Here is a 22,341-nt window from a genome sequence, read left to right as displayed (position 1 = left end):
AAGAAGCACGAAGCTTTGTAAAAATTCGCCTGTCTCCCAAGTCCTCCTTCCCACCCACACATGCCAGGGTTCTACACAGCCTATTATTCTGATTAATAATAATCTGGATTATTTGTTTTTCACCATTATCAAAAGATAACAGTGCACAATGTGCATCCATTTGCTTCTATTTATGTAGACATTATTTGTTTAATTATTGGATGTTTTATCACATTTGCTCATCCATCAGTAAACTTAAGTGATTTCTTCAGAAGCGCAATGCACCAATTTGCTCAGTTTTTTGTATTTGTGTTTATCAGATTGAGAATCGCATCTTCATTTTAAACACTGAGGATCTGAGTGGAAAAGTGACAAGAATACTTCAGAGGCACCAATCACCTCCTGTTCCAAAGAGCCTAAGCCTAAGCGAGGTCTGTAAAATTGTTTTGAATGTTGGAAAAGGTAATAATCTGTTTTTCTTGTCTTTGTTGAAAGTATAATTACACAGGATTGTTTTGTGGAGTTTAGGTTACAAAAGCCTAGAAACTGTAGTTAGGTTTTGATGACAAACTGTTTTTGGTAATGACTTGCAGCAAAAATGTCCTTTCTGCTCATTATTTTTCTCTTTAGATATCATATCTTTTTGAGCAAATCATTATTTAGCTTATTTATAATTCTGAACAAAGAAACAAATGCATAGAAACATTCAAACATTCCAGTATTAAAAATCAGCTGCTAAATATCTAATTCCATCCCAAGTCTATGACTGTGTTTGTCTGAAACAGTGTCAAGCCACATTCCAATATGATGGCAGCAGGACGAAGAAGGGTCATAAGATTCACACCCTTGCAGTATTTATATCTTTTTGCAGCAATAGATGTGTTTTGATCAATTTAGGTATGAATGAAGTATGGCTTGAAGTATGTTTAGATCTTGTATCTGCTATCATCTCTGGCAGCATCTTCATTCTCTTAAATAATGAGACATGGAGGCAAACAGAAAACTCCAATTTCACATACAATTGGGTACAGCTGTGTAGAATATTGACCAGCTTTTCATGTCATTACTTAATTCTAAAAATTACATGTAGACTGTTGGAGAAGGAGGGGGAACCATGTACACAGCATCTACTAGCAGCCAACTCTATCAGGTAACTTTCAGACTTAAAGACTTACTTTTAGATTTTGACAACATACTGTTTCCCTTGTTATCTAAACATCGGGTACCCATACCAGGCTACATTTTTCCAGTCTTCAACTGTCCAGTTTTGGTGAGCCTGTGCCCACTGCAGCCTCAGTTTTCTGTTCTTGGCTGACAGAAGTGGAACCAGACATGGTCTTCTGCTGTTGTAGCCCATCTGCCTCAAGGTTCGACATGTTGTGCATTCTAAGATGCTTTTCTGCTTGCCACAATTGTACATACCATCTGAGTTATCCGAGTTACTGTAGCCTTTCTGTCAGCTCGAACCAGTCTGGCTGTTCTCCTTTGACCTCGCTCATCAAGAAGGCATTGCCATCTCCAGAACTGCTGCTCACTGGATGTTTTTTTTTCTTTATTCCACCATTCTGAGTAAACTCTAGAGACTGTTATGCATGAAAATCCCAGGAGATCAGCAGTTATAGAAATACTCAAACCAGCCCATTTGGCACCAACAATCATGCCATGGTCAAAGTCACTGAGATAATTTTTTTTTCCCCTATTCTGATGGTTGATGTGAACATTACATTATTATTATTAGGGGGCCAACCACCGAAGGTGCATAGGCACCCTATCGTTATTCTATGTTTTCTTCTTCTTCTTCTTCTTCTTCTGGCTAGGAAGTCTATGGGAACCTATAGAACTGTCTGGTAAAAAAAATTTGAAATTTGGCACACTGATTAGGGAGGGTCTACGGAACATTCTGAGCAAATTTGGGCCAAGTGTTGCTGACGCTGTAGCGCCACCATCGGGTCAAATTTGGGCCTAATTTGGAAGTACATTTATGCTAATAACTTTTGAACTATGTGTCCAAAATTTAATCCCTGAATTCCCTGGTTTGAGGCGAGTTCAATGCACCCTATGAAGTCGATTTCCGCCCAATTAGATTTTCCGCCATCTTGGATTTTGTCCAAAAAAGTTTTTTCATTACTCCTCTTACAAATTTTGTCTAATCATCACCAAATTTGGCATGCATCATCTTCAGAGTAATCCTGACAAAAATTAACAAAAGAATTTTGAATATTCCAAAGGGTTTGCCCATAATGGGCCAACAAATCTGATGGCGAAGCTGCCAAACAGGAAGTGAGGCTGTATCTCAGCAACGACTTTGCGCACTGACACAAAACTTGGTAGATATCTTCAGAAACTTGACCTGAGGCTATGCAACAAATTTCGTGGTAGCACCACCTACTAGCAACTATTAACATGCCATAAATACTTACATCTAACTGCCATGTTTGCTGCTACTCCTCGAATTTTGTCCAATCTTCACCACATTTGGCTCACATCATCTCGACACCTGTCTAAACAATGCTGCATGCAATGACACGCTGCTGCCCGTTTGGTCATCTAGACCTTTCCTCCTACAGTCAGAGAATTCCACCACTGTCCATGGTCAAAACATACACATCATGAGTGACACTACAAATCAGTCTTGAATCCCTTTGCCTAAAGTTATGGCTCTGCTTTTCTGTGATTGCTTAGGCAACAGTTGTAGCATGTCTGTGAATGTGTGGTTCACCAAGTCTGGGTGCTTGGCCCCCGAAAATGCTTCTTGTAGCTTCATTATTATTATTATTATTATTATTGTTAGTAGTAGTAGTAGTAGTATTGTTAAATTTAAAAGGTACATTTTTGATAGATTTATGAAAATTTGAGGAATAAAGGTGTTGAAAATAATTGAGTAACAAAGGTTTGCCTACAAAGGCCCAACATGTTGTCCATCTGGGCCTCATCATTTAGCCCATGTGAGTTCTACACTGCTTGGCTAAAGGATAAAGATGAGGATATAGCAGGTGCTTTTCTTAGTTTCTTCTGTCATCTTGTTATTCATTATTCATACTCAAGTTTCCAATTGAAACATTTGAAACAGAGCATACAGATACATGAGATGGGATTCAAAGGACATTTCTGCCTGGAAATAAATGCAGTGGAAGGCTAAGGTTATAAATGTGTGCAGTGCCCTTCCTCGTGCAGAAATGATGTAGGAATCTGATCATAAGTATTCACTGGGGGTGCACTGATAATGCCAGGTGTAAAAGGCTATGCATTTCACTGTCCACTTGTGATCAGATCACTCGACCAGGGATGTAAGCCAAGCTTTTCCAATAGGGTGGCCAGGTTAGACCCAGTGACTCTATTTGGGTGGCAAAGCATTAATCTGCATCTATAGAAAATGATGAATGTGACAATACACTACTACGAAGACCACCACACTATCAGTACCAAAAATTACACTGCACACCTGAACACAGTCACCGCTTCTTCTTTAGAAATAGCCCAGATTTTCATTAGAACATTGCTCTTAGTTATTCTAGTTTCATTAGAAGATTCTAGTTTTATTAAAACATCGCTCCTAGTCTGTTTAGTGATGATTCGAAGCCTGTTTGTTTGATTGCATTTCTGGATTACAATCTGTTTGTTTGATACTTTTGATTCCTGTCTTCCCTACATTACTCTGTTGCCAATATGTTGCCTGATATTTATTTATTATTTTTTTTTGTACTTTTTATTTATCCTTCTGGTCTGTTTGCTCTGGATAGTGTGGAGGTATTCAAAGACTTTTATTTTGAAGGGGTTTTTTTCTTTGGAAAAAAGCTGAGACCGGAAGTGATGTGAGCATGGCGGGAGTGAAAAACGGGGGTGATAGAAAAAATACAAACTCGAGGTGCGAGCGCTCGATGAGCAGAGAGTGCCAGAGAGGCAAAGAGTAAAAGAAATAAACCCCACTTCTCGTGATTCTTTTGCTTTTACGTGGACAGCATTTGGCGAGTATCGAGGTGAGCTGACGAGGAGCTGGACCGAGCTTGTGCTGTTGCGAGTCTTATCACAGGAGTGTGATTGCTGTGGAGCCGAGTTGTGTGCCTATGTGATACGAGAGGGGCGTCGCCCATTGCATTTGCTGAGATGGTGTTTGCGTGAGAGTTTGTCTCCGTCTGAGAAAGCTGAGGTACTGTGAATTTTATTCATTTTTGTTCAACTACAGTTGACATCCGGAAGAAATACACAGACAGTATTTTTGTTGTTCTTAAAACGAAGCTGATTTCTGAACGAGTGACCTCTGCTGCTATTGTTGCGAGAAAAATCTTCACATGCCATTTCGACACGTTACTGCCGCTGTGTAGATGCGAACGGCATTGCAGACTCTTTGATGCTCTTTTGACAGTACTAATTTTCCTGTTTTGAGTGTTAAACCATTGCTCTGGAACTTAGTATTATTTTCTCTATTTCATAGTTGAATTTTTTGGATGTTCTACAGTGTTTTCGTCTCAACCTTTGGAAATTTTTTATATATTTTTTTTTGATGGACACTTGAATAGACTTTCTGAAATGGGAACAGAGCTTGCTTTTGAACAAAACTGCCTCTGTTTTTTTGGTGTGTTGAAAGATTTTCCTGTCTACCGGAAGCATTCGCATGGACAGTGATTTTGCTGATTTTCTCTGAACTGTTCTTTCTTGTTTTTTTTCTAAAAGGAAAAGACTTGATATCAACAGGTTTCCCATTGGATTAACTGATTACCCTGCCATATAAGGACGCTCCAACACCGGCCCAGTTCTGCGGTGAGGTAAAAGTCTAATATTGGGTTATGACTCTTACTCAGGTATGTTGATTGTCATATAAAAAGTCTGCGAAGTGAGAGTAGTAAAAATTTACTACGAACTGAGGAAGACTTTTAGGTTTAACTGAATATCACCTTTTGAGGGAACTGTTTCCTTGATTCTGATTGTTGTGGGGATTACAGCAGTAAACAAAGAGACTCTAAATGCACTTTTGAGTTAAGTAAAAATTTTGTACATTTCCATTGGCCTATTCACAAGTGAAAACTTTTGTGTTTCTTTATTTTCTGTTATTCTTGTGTTTTCTTTGTGTTTACCAAACACTGTAAAAATAAACCCAAACTTCTGTTATCTTGGAGTAGGGGCATTCCTCCTGTCTTGTGGGCTGATAGAGGGGAAGAAGGGTTAATATTACTTCTTACTCTGGGAGCTACCGTGTACGTTACTAAATTCCAGAGCCTCAATCCTCATCAGTCACCGCTACAAAAGACAAAGGTGTACTTAGCAAGGCAGATAAAAACATACTTAAATAAATAAGTACAGGAATTAAATGTACTAGGGGTTGAAGACCTAGATCTTGTCATTTCCCTAGTCGTCCAAGATACATTGCAGAACATAATCTTACTCCTACGTTGTAGTGAAATTTCCCACTACAATAGTAATAAAATTCATCTGCATCAAACTCTGTGCCTGATTCATGAAAACATACGCTATTGTTGCAGTATACTATCATTTATGAATTCAATAGCTTTAGCTAATGGTAGCTAATAACAAACTAAGAAATCTAGTGTTATGTCTCCAAATAATTTACAGTCAGGCCCATAAGTATTTGGACAGTGACAATTTTCATAATTTTGCCTCTGTACACCACCACAATGGATTTGAAATGAAGCAATCAAGATGTGATTGAAGTGTAGATTTTCAGTTTTAATTCAAGGGGTTTAACAACTATATTGCATTAACAGGAATTACAGCCATTTCTTTGCAGAGTCCCTCCATTTTCACAGACTTAAAAGTAATTGGCAAACTAACAATCATATATAGGATTATTTGTAATACTTGGATGCAAATCCTTTGCAGTCAATGACTGCCTGAAATCTGGAACCCATGGACATCAACAAATGATGAATTTCCTCCCTTGAGATGCTTTGCCAGGCCTTTACTGCAGCTGCCTTCAGTTGCTGCTTGTTTGTGGGTCTTTCTGCCTTCTATTTTGTCTTCAGTAAGGGAAAACAATGCTCAGTTGGGTTTAGGTCATCAGGCATTTAAGAACATTTAATTTCTTTGCTTGTTTTGGGTCATTATCTGTCTGTACTGTGAAGCACTCTCCTGTCAGTTTTGCAGCATTTGACTGAATCTGAGCAGAAAGTATAGCTCTATATGCTTCAGAATTCACCTGCTACTTCTGTCAGCACTCACATCATAAACATGTGTTTAAGGCCCAGTTCCTTTGGCAGCCATACATGCCTATGCTGTAACACTTCCTCCACATGTTTGACAGATGATGTGGCATGCTTTGGAACATGATCCCTTCCTTTCCTTCTCCATAATCTTCTCTTCCCATCATTCTGGTACAAGTTAATCTTGCAGCAGAACTGGTCAGGCTTTTTTTTTTTTTAAGAGGTTTTTAGCAAAGTCTAATCTGGCCTTTCTGTTGTTGAGTGCCAGTGGTTTGCATCTTGAGGTAAACTGTCTGTATTTACATTCATGAAGGTGTCTCTTGACTGTAGACTTTGACAAAGATATGCATACCTCCTCTAGAGTGTTCTTGACTTGGCTAGATGTCGTGAAGTGGTTTTTCTTCAACAAAGAAAGAATTTAGCATTCATCCACTTTAGGTGTCTTCTGTCTTCTTTTTAAGAATGTACCAAATTGTTGATTTGGCCACTCCTGTCTGTATATCATTAAGGTCAAAAAGTTTGGCCAGTGTACATGGTCACCTGTACATTGTCGTCAGTGGGCCAGGAAATAATTTGCTTCTGGGTTAGCTAACTAAACTTTCTTGTTCTCTCCAATGCACAATGAGTGAACTTTGAAATTTGCTAGAGACATTGTGAATGTTGGTATTATTCAAAGTAGCCTACCACAGTGAGCTTTACCAAGTTGTTCAGTTTCAAATTATGACATTGTTAAACCACACATGGATTTAGCAAAGAATCAGAATACTACTACTACTACTACTAATAATAATAATAATAATAATAATAATAATAATTATAGCCCTAAGCAGCAATCTACAGGGGCCAAGCACCACATGCAGATCACACCAGAGGTAGCTAATTCTCCCCAAGATACACAGAACACTTAAAAAAAAAAATTAGATGAACATACTATCAAAATTTGGTGATGGTAGTTTAATGAAATGCTGTGAAGCGCTTGATGACGTGGCAGCCGAGATATGCAGCCTCACGTTTGAGAAACGTGTGGTGGGTCCAAGATGGTGTCCTGCTAAGTTTGTTTTTACTTTGCTCTGCTGACAAATTTGCTTTTAACAGCCAAATTACATAATTTATACTCCTGCTACACGCGGTCTGTGTCCGTAAATACTATGTAGTGCCCCTCGATGCTTTAAAGATGAAACCTGCAGCAGACAAAAGAAAAGAAAAAGAGATATTGCATGTTTCACGTGTGTTTGATAACATGAGTTTTCACAGCTATGCATCTCCCAGTGAGATCCTCTTAAATACTTCGCTTCCAGAGAGCCCGGGCAAACCTCCCTCAAAGAAGCGTAAAGCAGAGGACGACGCCGTGATTTCCACCCTCTCTCAGCTGATAAATAATTGCTCTGACGCCCTGGAGAAAATGGTGGGGGACAACGCTCTTAAAATTGAAGGTCTCAAAAAAACTGTGGACTTTGTTTGTGCTGAACTGAATAATATTAAACAGAGGGTCGGCCACTTCGAAGTTAGACTTGTTACTGAGGAAAAGAAGATGGAGCTCTGCGAAAAAAGAATCGCTGACTTGAATACTCTCACCGCTGGAACCTGCGTTTGCATGGAGTACCTGAAAAAGAAAATATCAGAGCCGAATCCATCCGCATTTGTGTGGCCACCTTTCCACAGGAGGGCAAAACTCTTCCGGATAAGATTGATACTGTCCACCGCATTGGGAAGAGAATTTTGAACACCGCAAGGCCACGAGCAATCATCATCCAGTTTTGCTCACGCGTGACGAGAGATGGTGTGTGGAGAGCGGCGAAATCGTCAGAGTTCTTGTGGGCAAATGGTCTTAGGTTTACCTAGGATCTTACTGCTTTTGACCGGGAAATAAGGCTGCTGCTATGGCCGGCAAAAGGCCCGCAAGGAGGGGAAAAGGGCGCACTTCGTGGGTCATCGTGCGTTCATCGAAGGCTCTGAAATTAACCCTGTGAAATTAACCCAGTCTGTTCAAACTGTTTAAACTGTTTATCATTTCAAGAGAGATTTTTCAAGTTCTAGTTTCCTTTTCGTTACGAATCAGGTCACTATTAACGGCTGTAAACATTCTTGACTTGGTTTCATCAGCAGCAGTGTTCATGTTTTCAAACTCAGAAAGCTCTGTTCATCTTTTTTCTTCGTTAAGAGTTCTTTTTGTACGTCTATTTCTGTTATTTCTCTCAATGCCAGGGGTCTTAGAGACAATACCAAAAGGAAAGCCTTATTCCTGTATGCTAATTCGTTCAAGACTGACTTTTGTTTTTTTCAAGAGTCCCACTCTGTCGCGAGTGATACTGCTTTTTGGTAAAATCAGTGGAACAATGACGTTTGGATGGCTCACGGTTCGGAACATTCAGCTGGAGTTTTAATTTCGAAAAACCTTTTTGCTGGGGACATTTTGCACCATTTTAGCGACCCAAATGGACACTTTCTGTTTTTGGTAATCTGTTTAAATAATGCTGTGATTAATATCTAATTAATGTCTAATTAATATATATGGGTATAATACTTCTTGTGAAAATGACTTACTGCTTGAAGCAATTGAAGAAAAAAATTATACTAAGGCTTAATGCATACCCAAATGCTTTAATTTTCACTGGTGGCGACTTTAATATTGTGCCTGATAATATTCTTGATTTATGGATAAATTTGATATTATCGATATTTGAAGGGTGAAATTCCCAAATATTAGATCTTATACTTGGAGTAACAAAAGTTGTTCTAGACAGTCTCGTATAGACTATTGGCTGGTTTCTCTGGTTTTGCTGGTTTGTCTGTCAGAGATTTTAATGTTTCTGTTAGAATTCTACCTTCCCCCATGACTGACCATAAGGCGATTCTTATTCAGTCCCCTCTATCTTCTGTTTTCTCTCCTTCAATATCTAGAGCCTCTTACTGGAAGCTTAACTCTTCTTTGCTTAAGCATGATCAGCTGAGAAAAAACATCTTATTTTTGATTGAATATTACTGGATCAGAGCACAAAAAGAAGACAAATATGGCCCTAACTGGGAGCTTCTTAAACACGAAGTTAGCAAATGTGCTAGACATTTTGGTAGTAATCTAATGAAACTCAAAAGACATGAAGAGGAGACTATCGTCTCTAAAATATTGTCCCTCTTTAGTAAAATGCAGGATGGATTGTTCAGATTCAGAGCTAACAGAATTTGCTGATATGCAAACTCAGTTGGATTCAATCTACAAGTATAAGGCAGAGGGCTCTTTTATTCACTCTAGAAGAAGATGGTTAGAGCAAGGTGAGCAAAGTACAGCATACTTCTTTAGAATGGAAAAGGATATTTCTAGAAATTTAGCAATCAATTCTTTAAATATTAAGGGTACCGTTACTTCTGACTCTAAAGTAATCAGCTCATTTTGTGCAAATTTCTGTTCTAATCTTTACAAGTCTAATTATTGCAAGAATTCAGCTTTGTCTTTTTTTCAGTCTTTGAAAGATATTAGATCATTATCTAATGAAGATAAGATCACCTGCGATAGGGATATATCCATTGATGAAATAATTGAGTCTATTGAAGCACTTAAAAGCAATAAGTCGCCAGGCACAGATGGGCTAACTGCCAAATTTTACAAAAGTTTTGCTCAAGATTTAGCACCTTTCTTATTTAAGACTTATTTGGAGAGTGTTGCTTTTGAATCACTTCCACCTACTTTATCACAGGGGTTAATTACTTTAATACCTAAACCTAGAAAAGATACTCTTTTGATTGATAACTGGCGTCCAATTTGTCTCTTAAATTGTGATTATAACATATTAGCTCTGTTACTGGCTAAAAGACTTAAACGTGTTCTGGGTACAATAATAGATAAAACCCAATCAGGCTTTATTCCAAAGAGACATATTGCTAACAATATACGCCTTGTTTTAGATTTATTAGATTATGATGATTTGATTAGTGAAGAAAGGTTTGGTTTTTTTTTTTTTAAGATTTTTATAAAGCCTTTGATTCACTTGAACATGATTTTATTTTACAATCCCTCTATAAGTTTTGTTTTGGTGATTTCTTTTGCAAAACTGTCCAAACTTTATACAATAATGGCAACTGCTCAATTAATCTTAAATTTGGCACTTCTCCAAGGTTTGATATATTTAGAGGGGTTTGCCAGGGTTGCCCGGTTTCACCTTATTTGTTCTTGATAGCTGCTCATCTACTTACTACTTTTCTGTCTAATAGTCAATTGCAAGGTATTAATATAGATGATAAACATATTCTTATAAGCCAATTAGCTGATGACACCACACTCTTCTTAAAAAGTGATTTACAGATTCCTATTGCTCTTATTAATATCTTTTCTAAAGCTTCTGTTATACGTTTGAATTTAGATAAATGTGAACTTCTGCCAATAAAATCTTGTTCTGCCCCTTTCTTGCGCAATATTCCTGTTAAATCTCAAGTAAACTATTTAGGTGTAATTATTTGTAAAGATGATAATGCTAGAGGAAGATTCAACTTTGATCCAGTAATTACTAAAGCTAAGAAAAAGTTAAACTCCTGGCTCCAAAGAGACTTGTCTTTACGAGGTAGGGCTCTCCTCGCCAAAGCAGAGGGTATTTCCAGATTAATCTATCCAGCTCTTTGTATGCTGATAAATCAGTTTGTGTAAAGGTTGATAGAATATCTCTAAATTGCCCGTCAGATTATCAAATTTCCAGGTGCTTTTGGCCTGGCACTTAATTTACAAACACAATTTTAGTCCCCACAGGTACATTTGGAATAACCAAGATATTCGATACAAAAATAAATCTCTTTTTTTTCCAGATTGGTTTAACAATAATATTCTTTTGGTTTCTCAGCTCATAAACTCAAATGGTTATTTGTTTTCTTATTCTGAATTCCTAACTAATTACTGTATTCCTGTCACCCCATGAGACTTTGCCATAGTGATGCTATCCCCAGTGGAGCTATTGCATTTTCAAGGGCGTAGTTTTAGCATGGACGCAAGGGACGCGTCCCCACCAATGTTCAGCGATTACTAAATTGTCCCCACCAATAATTTTATACCCTCCAAAAAACAGATTCTCATTGGGTGCAACAGGAAGGGTTAAATTCGGTTCCTTTCTGGCGTCCTAGCAATAGATATCTTCCTATCGTTGCAAAAGTCCTTGATATTTTGATTCTGTTTGGGTTATCAGGAAAACATGCAATGTGATTGGCTGTGCCTTACCTTGCTGTCACGTGACAATACGTTTGGTTGGCAGCGCGACGAGACAGTAGCCTAGATATCGAAGAGATGGCAGCCAAAAGAAAGAAGGTCGATATAAGGAGCTATTTTGTAAAGAAACCTGTAAGTCACTTATAGTCAAGTCCGCTAATGAAATTTGTTCAACTTAATAACGTTAATGACATCGTTGGGTTTTGCTGCACACCATATAGTATAACAGGCTGATCATCTGCACGATTCTAATTGACATGCATAGGCTATCCCATTTTGTCAGGTGACCGAACCAACAAATAGCTCAGACAGCGATGGAGAGACAGGGTCACAGGTGAATGATGAATGTGACCTGATAGGCTGTATGTGAAGCTGTGTGACTGCATATATGGAGTGTCTCATTTAACAGGTGACAGAGGCAGCTCAGCCTTGTTGTAGCTCAGAAAGCGAAGCAAGGGCACAGGTGAATCTGAATGCTATTTTGATACAATGGACTACTAGCATCGTGATAAATGTTAAAGGCAAGCTAATGCCCACTGGCGCTGACATGATTTGGGATGCGTCAGAATTCTAAACTTTAGCGCTGTTGTCAAGCATGTGCATAGCAGCACAATTAGGAGTAGTGCACAGTTTTAACTAACAACATTATTTGCTCCATTGAAAACAATGGGTCAAAGGTGAGGTTCATTAAGTATATAGTTATGGTTTAAATATAGGGATAAAATGTATGTAATCTATTTAAAATGAGGGGTGGGACTAATTGTATAATGTGGTCTATCTCTAAGGAAACCGGTACATCTGTAGTGAGCAACAGGGAGAGGAGCAGTGAGAGTGAGGAAGAACAGTGTATAAGTGGAGATTTTCAGGAGCTCATTGAAAATAAGCCAAACCAGCCTAACCCCAAATACATCCCAGTTCAAACACTGGTCTGCAGGGTCCTTCATTTTCAGGAGAGGTGGTACAAGACTATCCATGGCTGTTTAGTTTTTGTTTGTTTACCTGGTTCTTTATGTATTGTTTATATTTCCACTGTTGTTGTCAAATTTTGTTTTGAGCTGTTATCCTGTTTTTTTTACTTTTTTGTACATTCAATTAAAAAAAAAAAAATGACCATTGTATTGTAGGAGTGCATCATGACTCAAACACATGCACAGGACACACATGCTGATTGGGATTTTGAAAAAAATTGATGCAGTTTTCCATGCCTGTCCGTTTAATAATCACACTATTAAACACATTTCAGGAAATGGGAAATAATTTAAAACTCGTTAAAACACTGGTATGGTTAAATACACTCACTGGACTCACACAGACTAGGCACTATTTGCCCTTCTTTTTCCTAGAATCATCCAATTTGATTTTGGTTGGTGATTAATTGATTGGGTTGTTGGTGTTTAATCGATTCAGGTAAAAATGTCCCTAAAACTCACTCTATGCATGCACATAATTTTAGATAGCTTCACATACAAAAAACACAGATTTTTAGATAGATTATCTAGATTAGGATCCACATAATCCAGGGGTCTTAAATTCAAATTCTGTGCTACATCCATAGACTCCCATCGCTCTCTCTCTCTCTCTCTCTCTCTCTCTCTCTCTCTCTCACACGCGCGCACACACACACACACACACACACACACGCACGTTATGGTCAAAAAATAACTTGAAATAAAGTTTTCAATTTTGACCAAGAAAAAGCAGAGCAAATTTCATTTCTATACGCAAAACAGCTGATGAGATATATGCAACTGTTTGTTATAGCACCCCCTGTGGGCCAATTGTTATGAAATTTGAGGGGTTGCAAGAGAGTGTCCTACTGACTATGTATTGTAAAGTTATAAAACGAAGTTTCACTGTCCCATATTTTACAAAAGATATGCTTGTTTTTATATGCAAACATGAACAGATCCCCCCAGAGGCCGAGATCAGTGAGACTATATCAATTATTATAATGCAGCTCCATAAGCAGCAAGCTGTGATGCACTGTGTGTTCTGACACCTTTCTATCATAGCCAGCATTAACTTCAGCAATTTGTGCAACAGTAGCTCTTCTGTGGGAATGGACCAAACAGGCTAGCCTTCGCTCCCCATGCACCCCATCAATGAGCCTTGGGTGCCCATGACCCTGTTCTTCCTTGAACCACTTTTGGTAAGTACTACCCAATGCATACCAGGAACACCCCATAAGACCTGCCGTTTTAGAGATGCTCTGACCCAGTTGCCTAGCTGTCACAATTTGGTCCTTGTCAAAGTCACGCAGATCCTTACGCTTGCCCATTTTTCTGGCTTCCAACACATCAGCTTTGAGAGCTGAATGTTCACTGGCTGCCTAATATATCCCACCCCTTGACAGGTGCCACTGTAAAGAGATAATCAACTAAATGTTTATCCAAATAAAAGGAAATTTTGATGGTTTTAAACAAATGAATGTTTTTTTTTTTTTGTTTTTGATTTTTTTTTAAAGATAAGATACACTGCAATAGTTTATTAATGACTGATACAATTGGTCCTTTGGTAAATCTGTTTGTCAGTACCCCTAAGTCAGAATAATGAAATCTCCTACCATACTTTTCACTTTTTCCCCTTCTTTACCTGATCCTGTCTGAAACTACTGAAGGGAGACCTCACCTCTGATCTTTAGACTGAATCAGGCACATAAGGGGAAAAAGTGAAAAGTATGGTAGGAAATTTCATTATTCTGACTTAGGGGCACTAAACTATTGGAGTTTATCTTTGTTTATCTTTAAAAAAAAAATTCATTCATTTGTTTAAAGCCATCAAAATTCCTTTTTATTTGGATAAACATTTAGTTGTGGTGCAGATGTGTTTAATATTTTAGTGAATCTGGATTATTTGTTTTTTCTTACAACTATCAAAGAGGATAACAAAGCACACCGTGCATCCATTTGCCCCTATTTCTATAGACATTACGTGGATGTATTGGATGTTTTATCACAAACTTGTAAACTTGCTCATCCCTGATTTCTGCAGAAGTGCAATGTACCATGAGCATTTGTTTTACGTATTTGTGTGTTTCATGATGGCAGCAGGCCAAGGAAGGGTTATAATATGCACATCCTTGTAATATTATATCTTGCAGCAACAGATGTGTTTTGAACACTAAAAATGATTTGGCTATTTTAATCCATTATAAACCTGACAGATCTTGTGACTTTGAAGAGCAATTACTTTAGAATTCTACAGTAGAATTAATTGATCTTTATTGTGAGCATAGTGTAGGTCACCGTGAACTGATGTAAGTGGGTTTGATCTTCCGCCAATTCGAAATGTCCCTTTTATAATAAATTAAAATAGCTTCCTGGCACAATTATATTGATAGATCTAATGCTTTGATTTATAATAATAATAATAATAATAATAATAATAATAATAATAATAATAAAGGTTATTAAAAGGTATTATTTTAATTTTAATTTTATTTGGCTGAATGCTTTATGGCGTCTCTTGAAACTAATCGAATTGCCCATTTTTAAATGTAAACTTTTAGCCTGTATACTCATAGATATTGTGAACTGTTGTTTGTTTTTGTTACTGATTTATTTAAAATGGTCGTTTTGTAGAAAGTTAAGTTGCTATGGTTTTGTACAAGCAGGCGGACGCTCGTTTTCCGAATTCGGCGCTATTACCGATAAGTGTCCGCCCCTAAAGCCGCGCCCCTAAAATTTTACGTGCGGCTAAATTAACCGTGGTTTCAGGAAGAGCAGCTCACTTAACCGCAGTGAATCTTGGAACGGCTTCAAAGCTTTTTCCACAGTAAGGGCAAAACATTTCAATTTGTGAAACAGAAGAAAATAAGTTCATTTCATTCAGTCGTTTTTGCTGGGCTAAGATAACAGCATACTGAAAAGTGTAGTTCCGTTTCACTTTGATAGTCATACCCCATGTCCAATCAGAAACGAGCACGTGATGTTCAATAAGGACCTACCCTGTCCGTTTTGAGTTCATGGTGTTGTGTTTCTGGTTTAGCTGTTGCATTTTTGGTTTGGTAAAGTGTTTTGCACTTTGGGGCCACCGTAGTACTGACTAGGCAAGCTGGCAGAGAAAGTTCGTGAAATTCTTCCAAACACAGAGGGCAGAGACTGCAGTGCTGTTTAAGTCCACTAGATGTCCCCAGTGTATTAAATATTATTGATTGTCTTGATTAGTTCGGGCTAGAAGAAGCTTGTAAGATGGCATGTTGATATACTGTATATATACTGGGAGTGTTTTACACAGCAGAGGTGCTTTTTTCAGCACTGGATGTCCTCTTCGATGTGTATGTAAATCTTTAGTAAATCTTATGCATTGGTCAGTGTTCTCTCTTGCAAAAATGTGTGTACCTGTAGGCTACTAAACTAGTAATGAACTAGAACGAAATTGTGTTTGTCTGATGCTATGTATAGAATACAGTCTAGGAAAATTGCTTTATTCAGCTCAGTCTAATTGCAGTTTCTTTATACATAATAAAACAGTTATGCACCGTTTTATTGCGTTTTGCATGAAATGTGTTTGTGTAAACTTATGGTCATGGCTTTGGTGAAATGTCCCTATATGTCTGGTACTGTAGTAGTTATCTTGGCTTTATTTCATGTTTTTTGTTATTTAGCTCACAATTTTTCTTGTTTTCTTATTGGATTTAAGACGCTGCCAGCACTCCAGAGGGATGAAGCAATACACGAAGGATAAGCAAAGTGCAGCTTCAAGTTGTTTGAATGGCCATACATGTGGCTTCACTGTGTACCAGGGGAGAAGATACTGTGTACACTGCTTGGCAAAGAAGAAGAACAGCAAGGCCATTTTCAAATGCAGGTCTTGTGATGTGCCAATTTGTGTGATTGCAGACCAACTATGCTTCACAAAGTGACATGATCTGAACCTAAATCCAGTACACTGACTGGACTGAAATTGCAGGCCAGTGTGTGTCAGGTGGGTTTTTTTTTTTTGTACTCTTTTTACAGGTTCGTAATTGCTGCAGTTCATGTTCAGCCTTGTTGCTATTTAGTGTTTTTTTTTTTTTTTGCCTCCTAAAATTCAAATTCACAGGAGGTGGTAACAGCACACTGCATGTGTTTCACACAATGAACAGTGTGAAAGATATTACTAACTGAAAATGCTAACTTTGTAGTTGTGCTGGCAAAAAAGGCTCTGGAAAAAGACTAAAAATGCAGGGGCAGACTTAGCACTAGGCAAAGGTAGGCAACTGCCTTGGGCCCCCAGAAGCCATGGGCCCCCTAAAAATGCAAATCATATATATTTTTAAATAATAATGTTAAATAACATGCTGAAATTTTAAATATTGATGTTAAAACACTGAAATGAGGGCCCCCAAATCACTAAATCCGCCCCTGTTAAAATGACTACATTTTTACCAGTGGACCACTGAACTGCAACCATGAGCAATGTAAATTTGTCTTGATTCAAGATTCTACTGCTGTCCCATGAGAAAAAACTTCTAAGCATAGGTTTAGATAGATTGTTATTTTCAAAATGATGAAATAACAAATGCTTTAACCATGATCTATAATGGTACGTCTCTCTGTTAATTGTAGTGATTAATCATTAAATATGGCTTAAATATGGGGCATTAAGATGTAAGTAAGTAAAAAAGTAAAAAAAAAGACCCAATTTTTTTTTTTTTATTAGTATTATTATTATTATTATCTTAAATCTTGGTTAGATTTATGAAAAGAGAGTCTTAAGAATACTTTAATTTTTTTAAGCTGTAAGTGTTAAAATGATTGAATAACACTGTTATATTTAAGATTATTAAACAGTTACTTTGTGTCTGTTTGCATGTGTGTATACAGTATATAACAGCATGTTTGGTATGAACTTGGCCAGGACTACGACAGTGAATGCATAGTCCCAACAGTGAAGCATGGAGGTGGGAATGTGATGATATGGGGCTGCATTCGTACAAAAGGTGTTGGGGAGATGAAATTTGTGGATATACCAAAATGCTGGCTTACAAGATGACTCCCAGTCTCCAGAAGCTTGGCAAAAGAGTAATATTCCAGCAAGATAACAATCCAAAGCACAGTGCCAAAATCACAGTTTCTAATGAAGAAAAAAGTGAAAACTATGACCTCGCCAAGTATGTTGCCTGACTTTAATCCAATAGAACACCTTTGGGTTTTTTTTTAGTGAGAAAGGTAGAGCAGCACAACCCTTCCAGCAAAGAGCAGCTGAAAAAATTTTCTCTGAGGAATGGCAGAACATCTCTCCAGACATTGTGAAACACATGTATCCTCCATGCAGAGGAGGATTGAGTCTGTCATCAAAAATAAAGGTGGACATATGAAGTATTTAAAAATAAAAAGTATTTAAAAAGTATTTATTTGAATCTCAGTAATGAAAAATACAGACTTTTGTTGCATTGAATTCCTACTGTGGGGCCTGTATTTTTAATATAGCAAATCTAAACTGTTAGTTTTTTTTAATTTTACATAAGAGCAAATACCCTACTGTTCAACTTAGAAGTAATGCAATTACTGTAAGTTGATAGAATTTTGAATCATTTAACATTTAAGGGATATTGCACAGGGATGTACTCACTTCTGTTGTATACTGTTGGTATATAGACATTTTATCATTGTTGTTGATCTGCTTGTTCTTTGTTGTTCATTTGTAAATAAAAAAAAAATTAACTGTATTATGGATCCTTCATTCTATGTGATGTTTTCCTAGTTAAAAGCACGTACTGTAAAATAAAGTAGCCCATGCAGCCCATACAAGACCCAGACAGTGCCCGCATACAGCCTATGCAGGACCCTCTATGTACCCTTGTTGCTGTTCCATAATACATAGGCCCTACATGTGGCCTATCTGGGCCCCATCATTAGCCCATATGGGGCCACCATGGAAACTGCAGACAAAAGATGTTGGGGCCCAGCTTGGCTGCCCCCCATGGGCCCGAGTTTTAAGCCCATTTGGGACCCATGTGGGCCCTACATGGACATGCTGGCTGGGTAATTACTTACACGGTCAAATTTACAGAAAAGCTCTCAAATTAAACCGACTCAAGAGCGCCCTCTACGGCTCTACTAAATTACATGCCATTTCCCGGAAAGACTATGGTTTCTTACTCAGACCCAGCTCTCTGGGATCCTTTTGACGCTGTAATGAATTCATTTAGGGTCACTGTCTGGTGCACCATGCTGATATCAACGTTAGCATAAAACTGTTCATAGATTTTACGTGATTAATGAGGAACGTGGCGCATTTGAGAATTTTCAGTATTCTTTGAATATTTTAAAATTTAAATAGTGTTTGAAAGCTTAAGGCGTGTTGTATTGTTTTGTTTAATGTGGCTTTTCATTCATCTTATTTTTTATTTTATTGTTTATTTATTTAGGATTGTAAGGAATTACAATAAATCTCTCATCCGGCTTTATTTTTGGACCAGAGTCCAAAAATTGTGAGTGATAAATCCATTCGTATTTAACAATCACACAAAAACGCAAGCCTCTTGTTGCTGTTGGAATAGTGTGCATATCTGCGTATGCCGAAACCACAACACTGTCCTTACAATCTCACGTAGCATGCATAGCTCACAACGGCGTGATTTCTCGGAAATCACCCCACTTAACTTTGAGCGCGCCTGTATTTCGGTCACACTGCGCGTGCGCCGAAAGCTGGGTTGTCTTGAGTTGGGAAAGCCCCAACGCCTATAACTATAAAGACGCACGCTCCTTAGACACAAACATAGTTTACAACCGTTACGGAGAGCAGCGTGCACTAGACCAAGTGGAATAACTTTCCTACCTATCGTCTTTCCTTCATTTCATTAATCATTCCGGATACTCAGTAAGTACTCCTGCTTTCATAATCCTTCTATGTGCGTGTATTTGTGTAACTTGAATCTCACAGGAAAGATTCATACTTCTGGTTGTATATCTTTTTGATGTACCTCATTTTTTGTCACCGTTAGGCATGGTTTTTGTAATTTAAAATGTGCATCATGACGTTTTATCATGACAGGGCGGTTACATTTAGGCACATACTTTGCTAATATTTACATTTGTGCTGTTATACGCGCTATATTTTCCTTTCCCCCTTATGTGTATTATATATTGTAATTTGTTTTTTTGTATCCTTATTGTATTTATTTTATTACGATTTGATCATTTGTTTAAGCTCATGTGCTGTGTGAGCGCGCGCGTGTGTGTAATAAACTTGGACTGGACTGGATGTATTTTGTAAATAATGAGCTTGATTTTTCACAACAAGCTAAGCAGGATTTTATAGTACTGTTGGATAGCATAAGATGTGCGAGAAGCGAGGTCCATCCACGTAAATTATAAACAGCTTCTATTCTACTGTAAAAAGTGTAATAAGAAGAACTGAAGGAGCTCAAGCTTCTCACTGTATTTGTCCAGGAACCATGCCTGTGTCCAGAATGCGCATGCGGCCCTGGTTAGAGGATATGATTGACTCGAACTCAGTTGCTGGACTTGTCTGGGTAGATAAGGTAAGGTGGAGGCACAGTTTTCCCTCAGTAATTTATTGCATGCTGCATGCTTTTGATTTTGCCAAAAGGTTTAACAAGTGAGGCATTTCATAAAACCACTCGAACCGCAATCAGTGTGTCTTGTGGCTTTTTGGGCTGCTTAGGAGAAAAAGATGTTCTCCATTCCTTGGAAGCATGCTGCTCGCCATGGATGGGAGATGGACAAAGATGCCTGTCTATTCAAACAGTGGGCGATCCACACAGGTGAGGAGCCACTTCTAATGTCAAAGAAATCCTTGTTTTTAAAGAAAAAACAAATAGCCTTTTACAGGGTGCTCATAACATAGACTTTGCTTGCAGGCAAATTCAAGCCAGGAATCACTGAACCTGACCCCAAAACATGGAAAGCCAACTTCCGTTGTGCAATGAACTCACTGCCAGATATTGAAGAAGTGAAGGACAAAAGCATCAACAAAGGTTGTGAAGCTGTTCGTGTCTACCGCATGCTTCACGTTGTCAAGAACAAGAACAAGAGGTCATCTAAAAGCCAGGAGAGCAGGAGGAGGAAAAAGGTAAGGAGCTAGCATGCCATAGCTTCATGTTATCATGTCATAAAGAACAAAGCATGAAAGAGGACATATTTAAGTATTCAAGCAATGAAATCAAAGCATATACTCAATTTTTATTATGCTTGAAAGGGGAGGAAGATGGATGCAGACATGGCATCAACTGAAGAGCACCTTTATAACCACAAACAGCAAGACATGATCACTCAGGAAAACACCATAGACAGCACTGAAAGCATGAGTAAGTTACCTCAACAGCCAAAGCTCAGTTAATGATGACTCAAGTGAAGTTGACTCTTGGTACCATACTTTTTTTTTCTTGTGACTTTTCTTTCAAGACACAGCAAGCCCAACCTACGATGTGCCTGACTGCTCAGGTTATGAAGTGGAAATCGGCCCTGATAGCACAAACGATATCTTCACTGGCAGGTTTCACGAGTTTCAGGTTTCTCCAGTTCACGCGACAGGTAATAAAAGTAAAAAAAAAATTTAACTTTATTTTGTTACTTAATATTCTGAAGTGACGTGGTATTCATTGTGTTTATTTTTCTTTCTTATTCGCAGACTATGAGGAAAAAGCTATTGTTGAGGTGAGTCTGGATTTAGTGACATACCAAAATTTTGTCTCTCTGTTGTGCTTTTTCATTCTCAGGAATACCCTGTTATGTATCAAATTATCCATTATTGGCATTTCTGCAATTGTTTGTAAACACCACTGAGCAAAGGGCAAGCAAAACCCAGCCAGTTACAAATTCTGTGTTTTGCTCCTGCAGATCACACGGCAATTGGAGCTTGATAGTTCACAGTGGCTACAAAGCAATAGCAGCGGAAAGGGGTTCCTGTGCAATGAAGTAGCCATGACAGAATCTTATCACTGTCCAGAGAGCCAATGGAGTGATACTTCAGGTAAATAAATGTTGCATTTAGCTAATGAGTGTAGGATGTATAGCCAGGTTTTCTGCCAGCAGGATTATTCATTTGCTCTTCAAATATATCTATCTAATGTCCTTTCATGAAACTAGTTTACATGCCATTACTTCAAAACTATCGTGTTTTTCTTTCAGGAGAGGAGCTTGAGCTGCGTTTTTACACAGAACTGATACCAGGACTGCCCAGTGAAGATCTCTTAAGCTACACAGATATGTCGAACAGCATGCCTCACACAACTGGCCTTCCACAAATCAGCTGTCTACTCTGAGACCTACTTCTTTGATGCTCAGTCTGTACATTATCACATTACCTCACATTCTAGGTCTTCCTTCTCTGACCATGAAATGAGATCACCAAAAGCCAGTCTTGTGAGAGCCACTTCAGCTTGGTTTGGTATAAATTATGAAGTTTTATGCTGGTGCATTATATTAGAGATTTTATGGTCATCAACAGAGAACACTGCTGACTGATTTCTAGTTTAGCAGCTTTCTGATGTGTTGTTCTCAATTGTAAAGGATAATGGCTTGTATATAAATATGTTCATGTAATATACTGTGACATTTGGCAGGTTCCGTTATCTACACATCAGGGTTTTAATGCATTTTCCTCTTAAAACTTTATAGAATATCTAGAATGAATTTTTAAGCTCTTGTGCGCTTTGAGTGAAAACTCTTCATGAAATATGTATATAGTGTATAAATGAGTTTATAATAAAACAAAGTGAAAATTGTAAGTTGGAAGACTTTTCCATGATTTCACAGTACCACTGCAATATTTAAAGATACACATTTTATTATTATATATTCAAGACAATATTCAGTTTCACTGGTAGTACAAAAAGTTTGGGTCTGGTTTATTCTTGAGAATGTGATATCAGTATATGGCTTAATTTAACTTGAAAGACATTCCTTATATTATAGTGGAACTGTTTAGGAATCATCTAAGGGTGTGCACTCCTAAACATGTTCCACTGTAACCACAGTTAGAATATTCTACTGACTATAAAATTGAATTAATATTTTGGACCATATTGGATTTATTCAACAAATACACTAAAGAAAGTACAATTCACAATTA

At 37.9% G+C, this 22,341-nt stretch overlaps 1 protein-coding gene across 22 annotated transcripts in view; it reads left to right on the top strand.

Annotated features, from left to right (window-relative positions):
- Positions 1 to 21,997, top strand: part of irf1b (interferon regulatory factor 1b) — a 37,720-nt gene extending 15,723 nt beyond the window's left edge. For 5 of the 22 annotated variants that reach the window (XR_008303777.1, XR_008303765.1, XR_008303770.1 and 2 more), the window contains 4 exons: positions 300 to 15,595; positions 15,961 to 16,245; positions 17,127 to 19,125; positions 19,698 to 19,790. Coding sequence is in view for 2 of the 22 variants with exons in the window: in XM_026929020.3 (XP_026784821.1) it covers positions 19,703 to 19,789; positions 19,933 to 20,032; positions 20,129 to 20,340; positions 20,467 to 20,575; positions 20,673 to 20,801; positions 20,899 to 20,924; positions 21,108 to 21,240; positions 21,399 to 21,532 (930 nt within the window). In the remaining 20 variants the exon portion in view is untranslated. Of the gene's footprint in view, positions 1 to 299; positions 15,596 to 15,960; positions 16,246 to 17,126; positions 19,126 to 19,697; positions 19,791 to 19,932; positions 20,033 to 20,128; positions 20,341 to 20,466; positions 20,576 to 20,672; positions 20,802 to 20,898; positions 20,925 to 21,107; positions 21,241 to 21,398 lie in introns of those variants that run through there. The other 17 variants (XR_008303774.1, XR_008303773.1, XM_026929020.3 and 14 more) reach the window with 16 other exon arrangements.
- The last annotated feature ends 344 nt before the right edge of the window (positions 21,998 to 22,341 follow it).

Source organism: Pangasianodon hypophthalmus, chromosome 15 (assembly GCF_027358585.1).
Source record: "Pangasianodon hypophthalmus isolate fPanHyp1 chromosome 15, fPanHyp1.pri, whole genome shotgun sequence".
NCBI lineage: Eukaryota > Metazoa > Chordata > Actinopteri > Siluriformes > Pangasiidae > Pangasianodon > Pangasianodon hypophthalmus.
The sequence above is the reverse complement of the archived record's forward strand: the minus strand, read 5'-3'. Positions and strand labels throughout refer to the sequence as shown.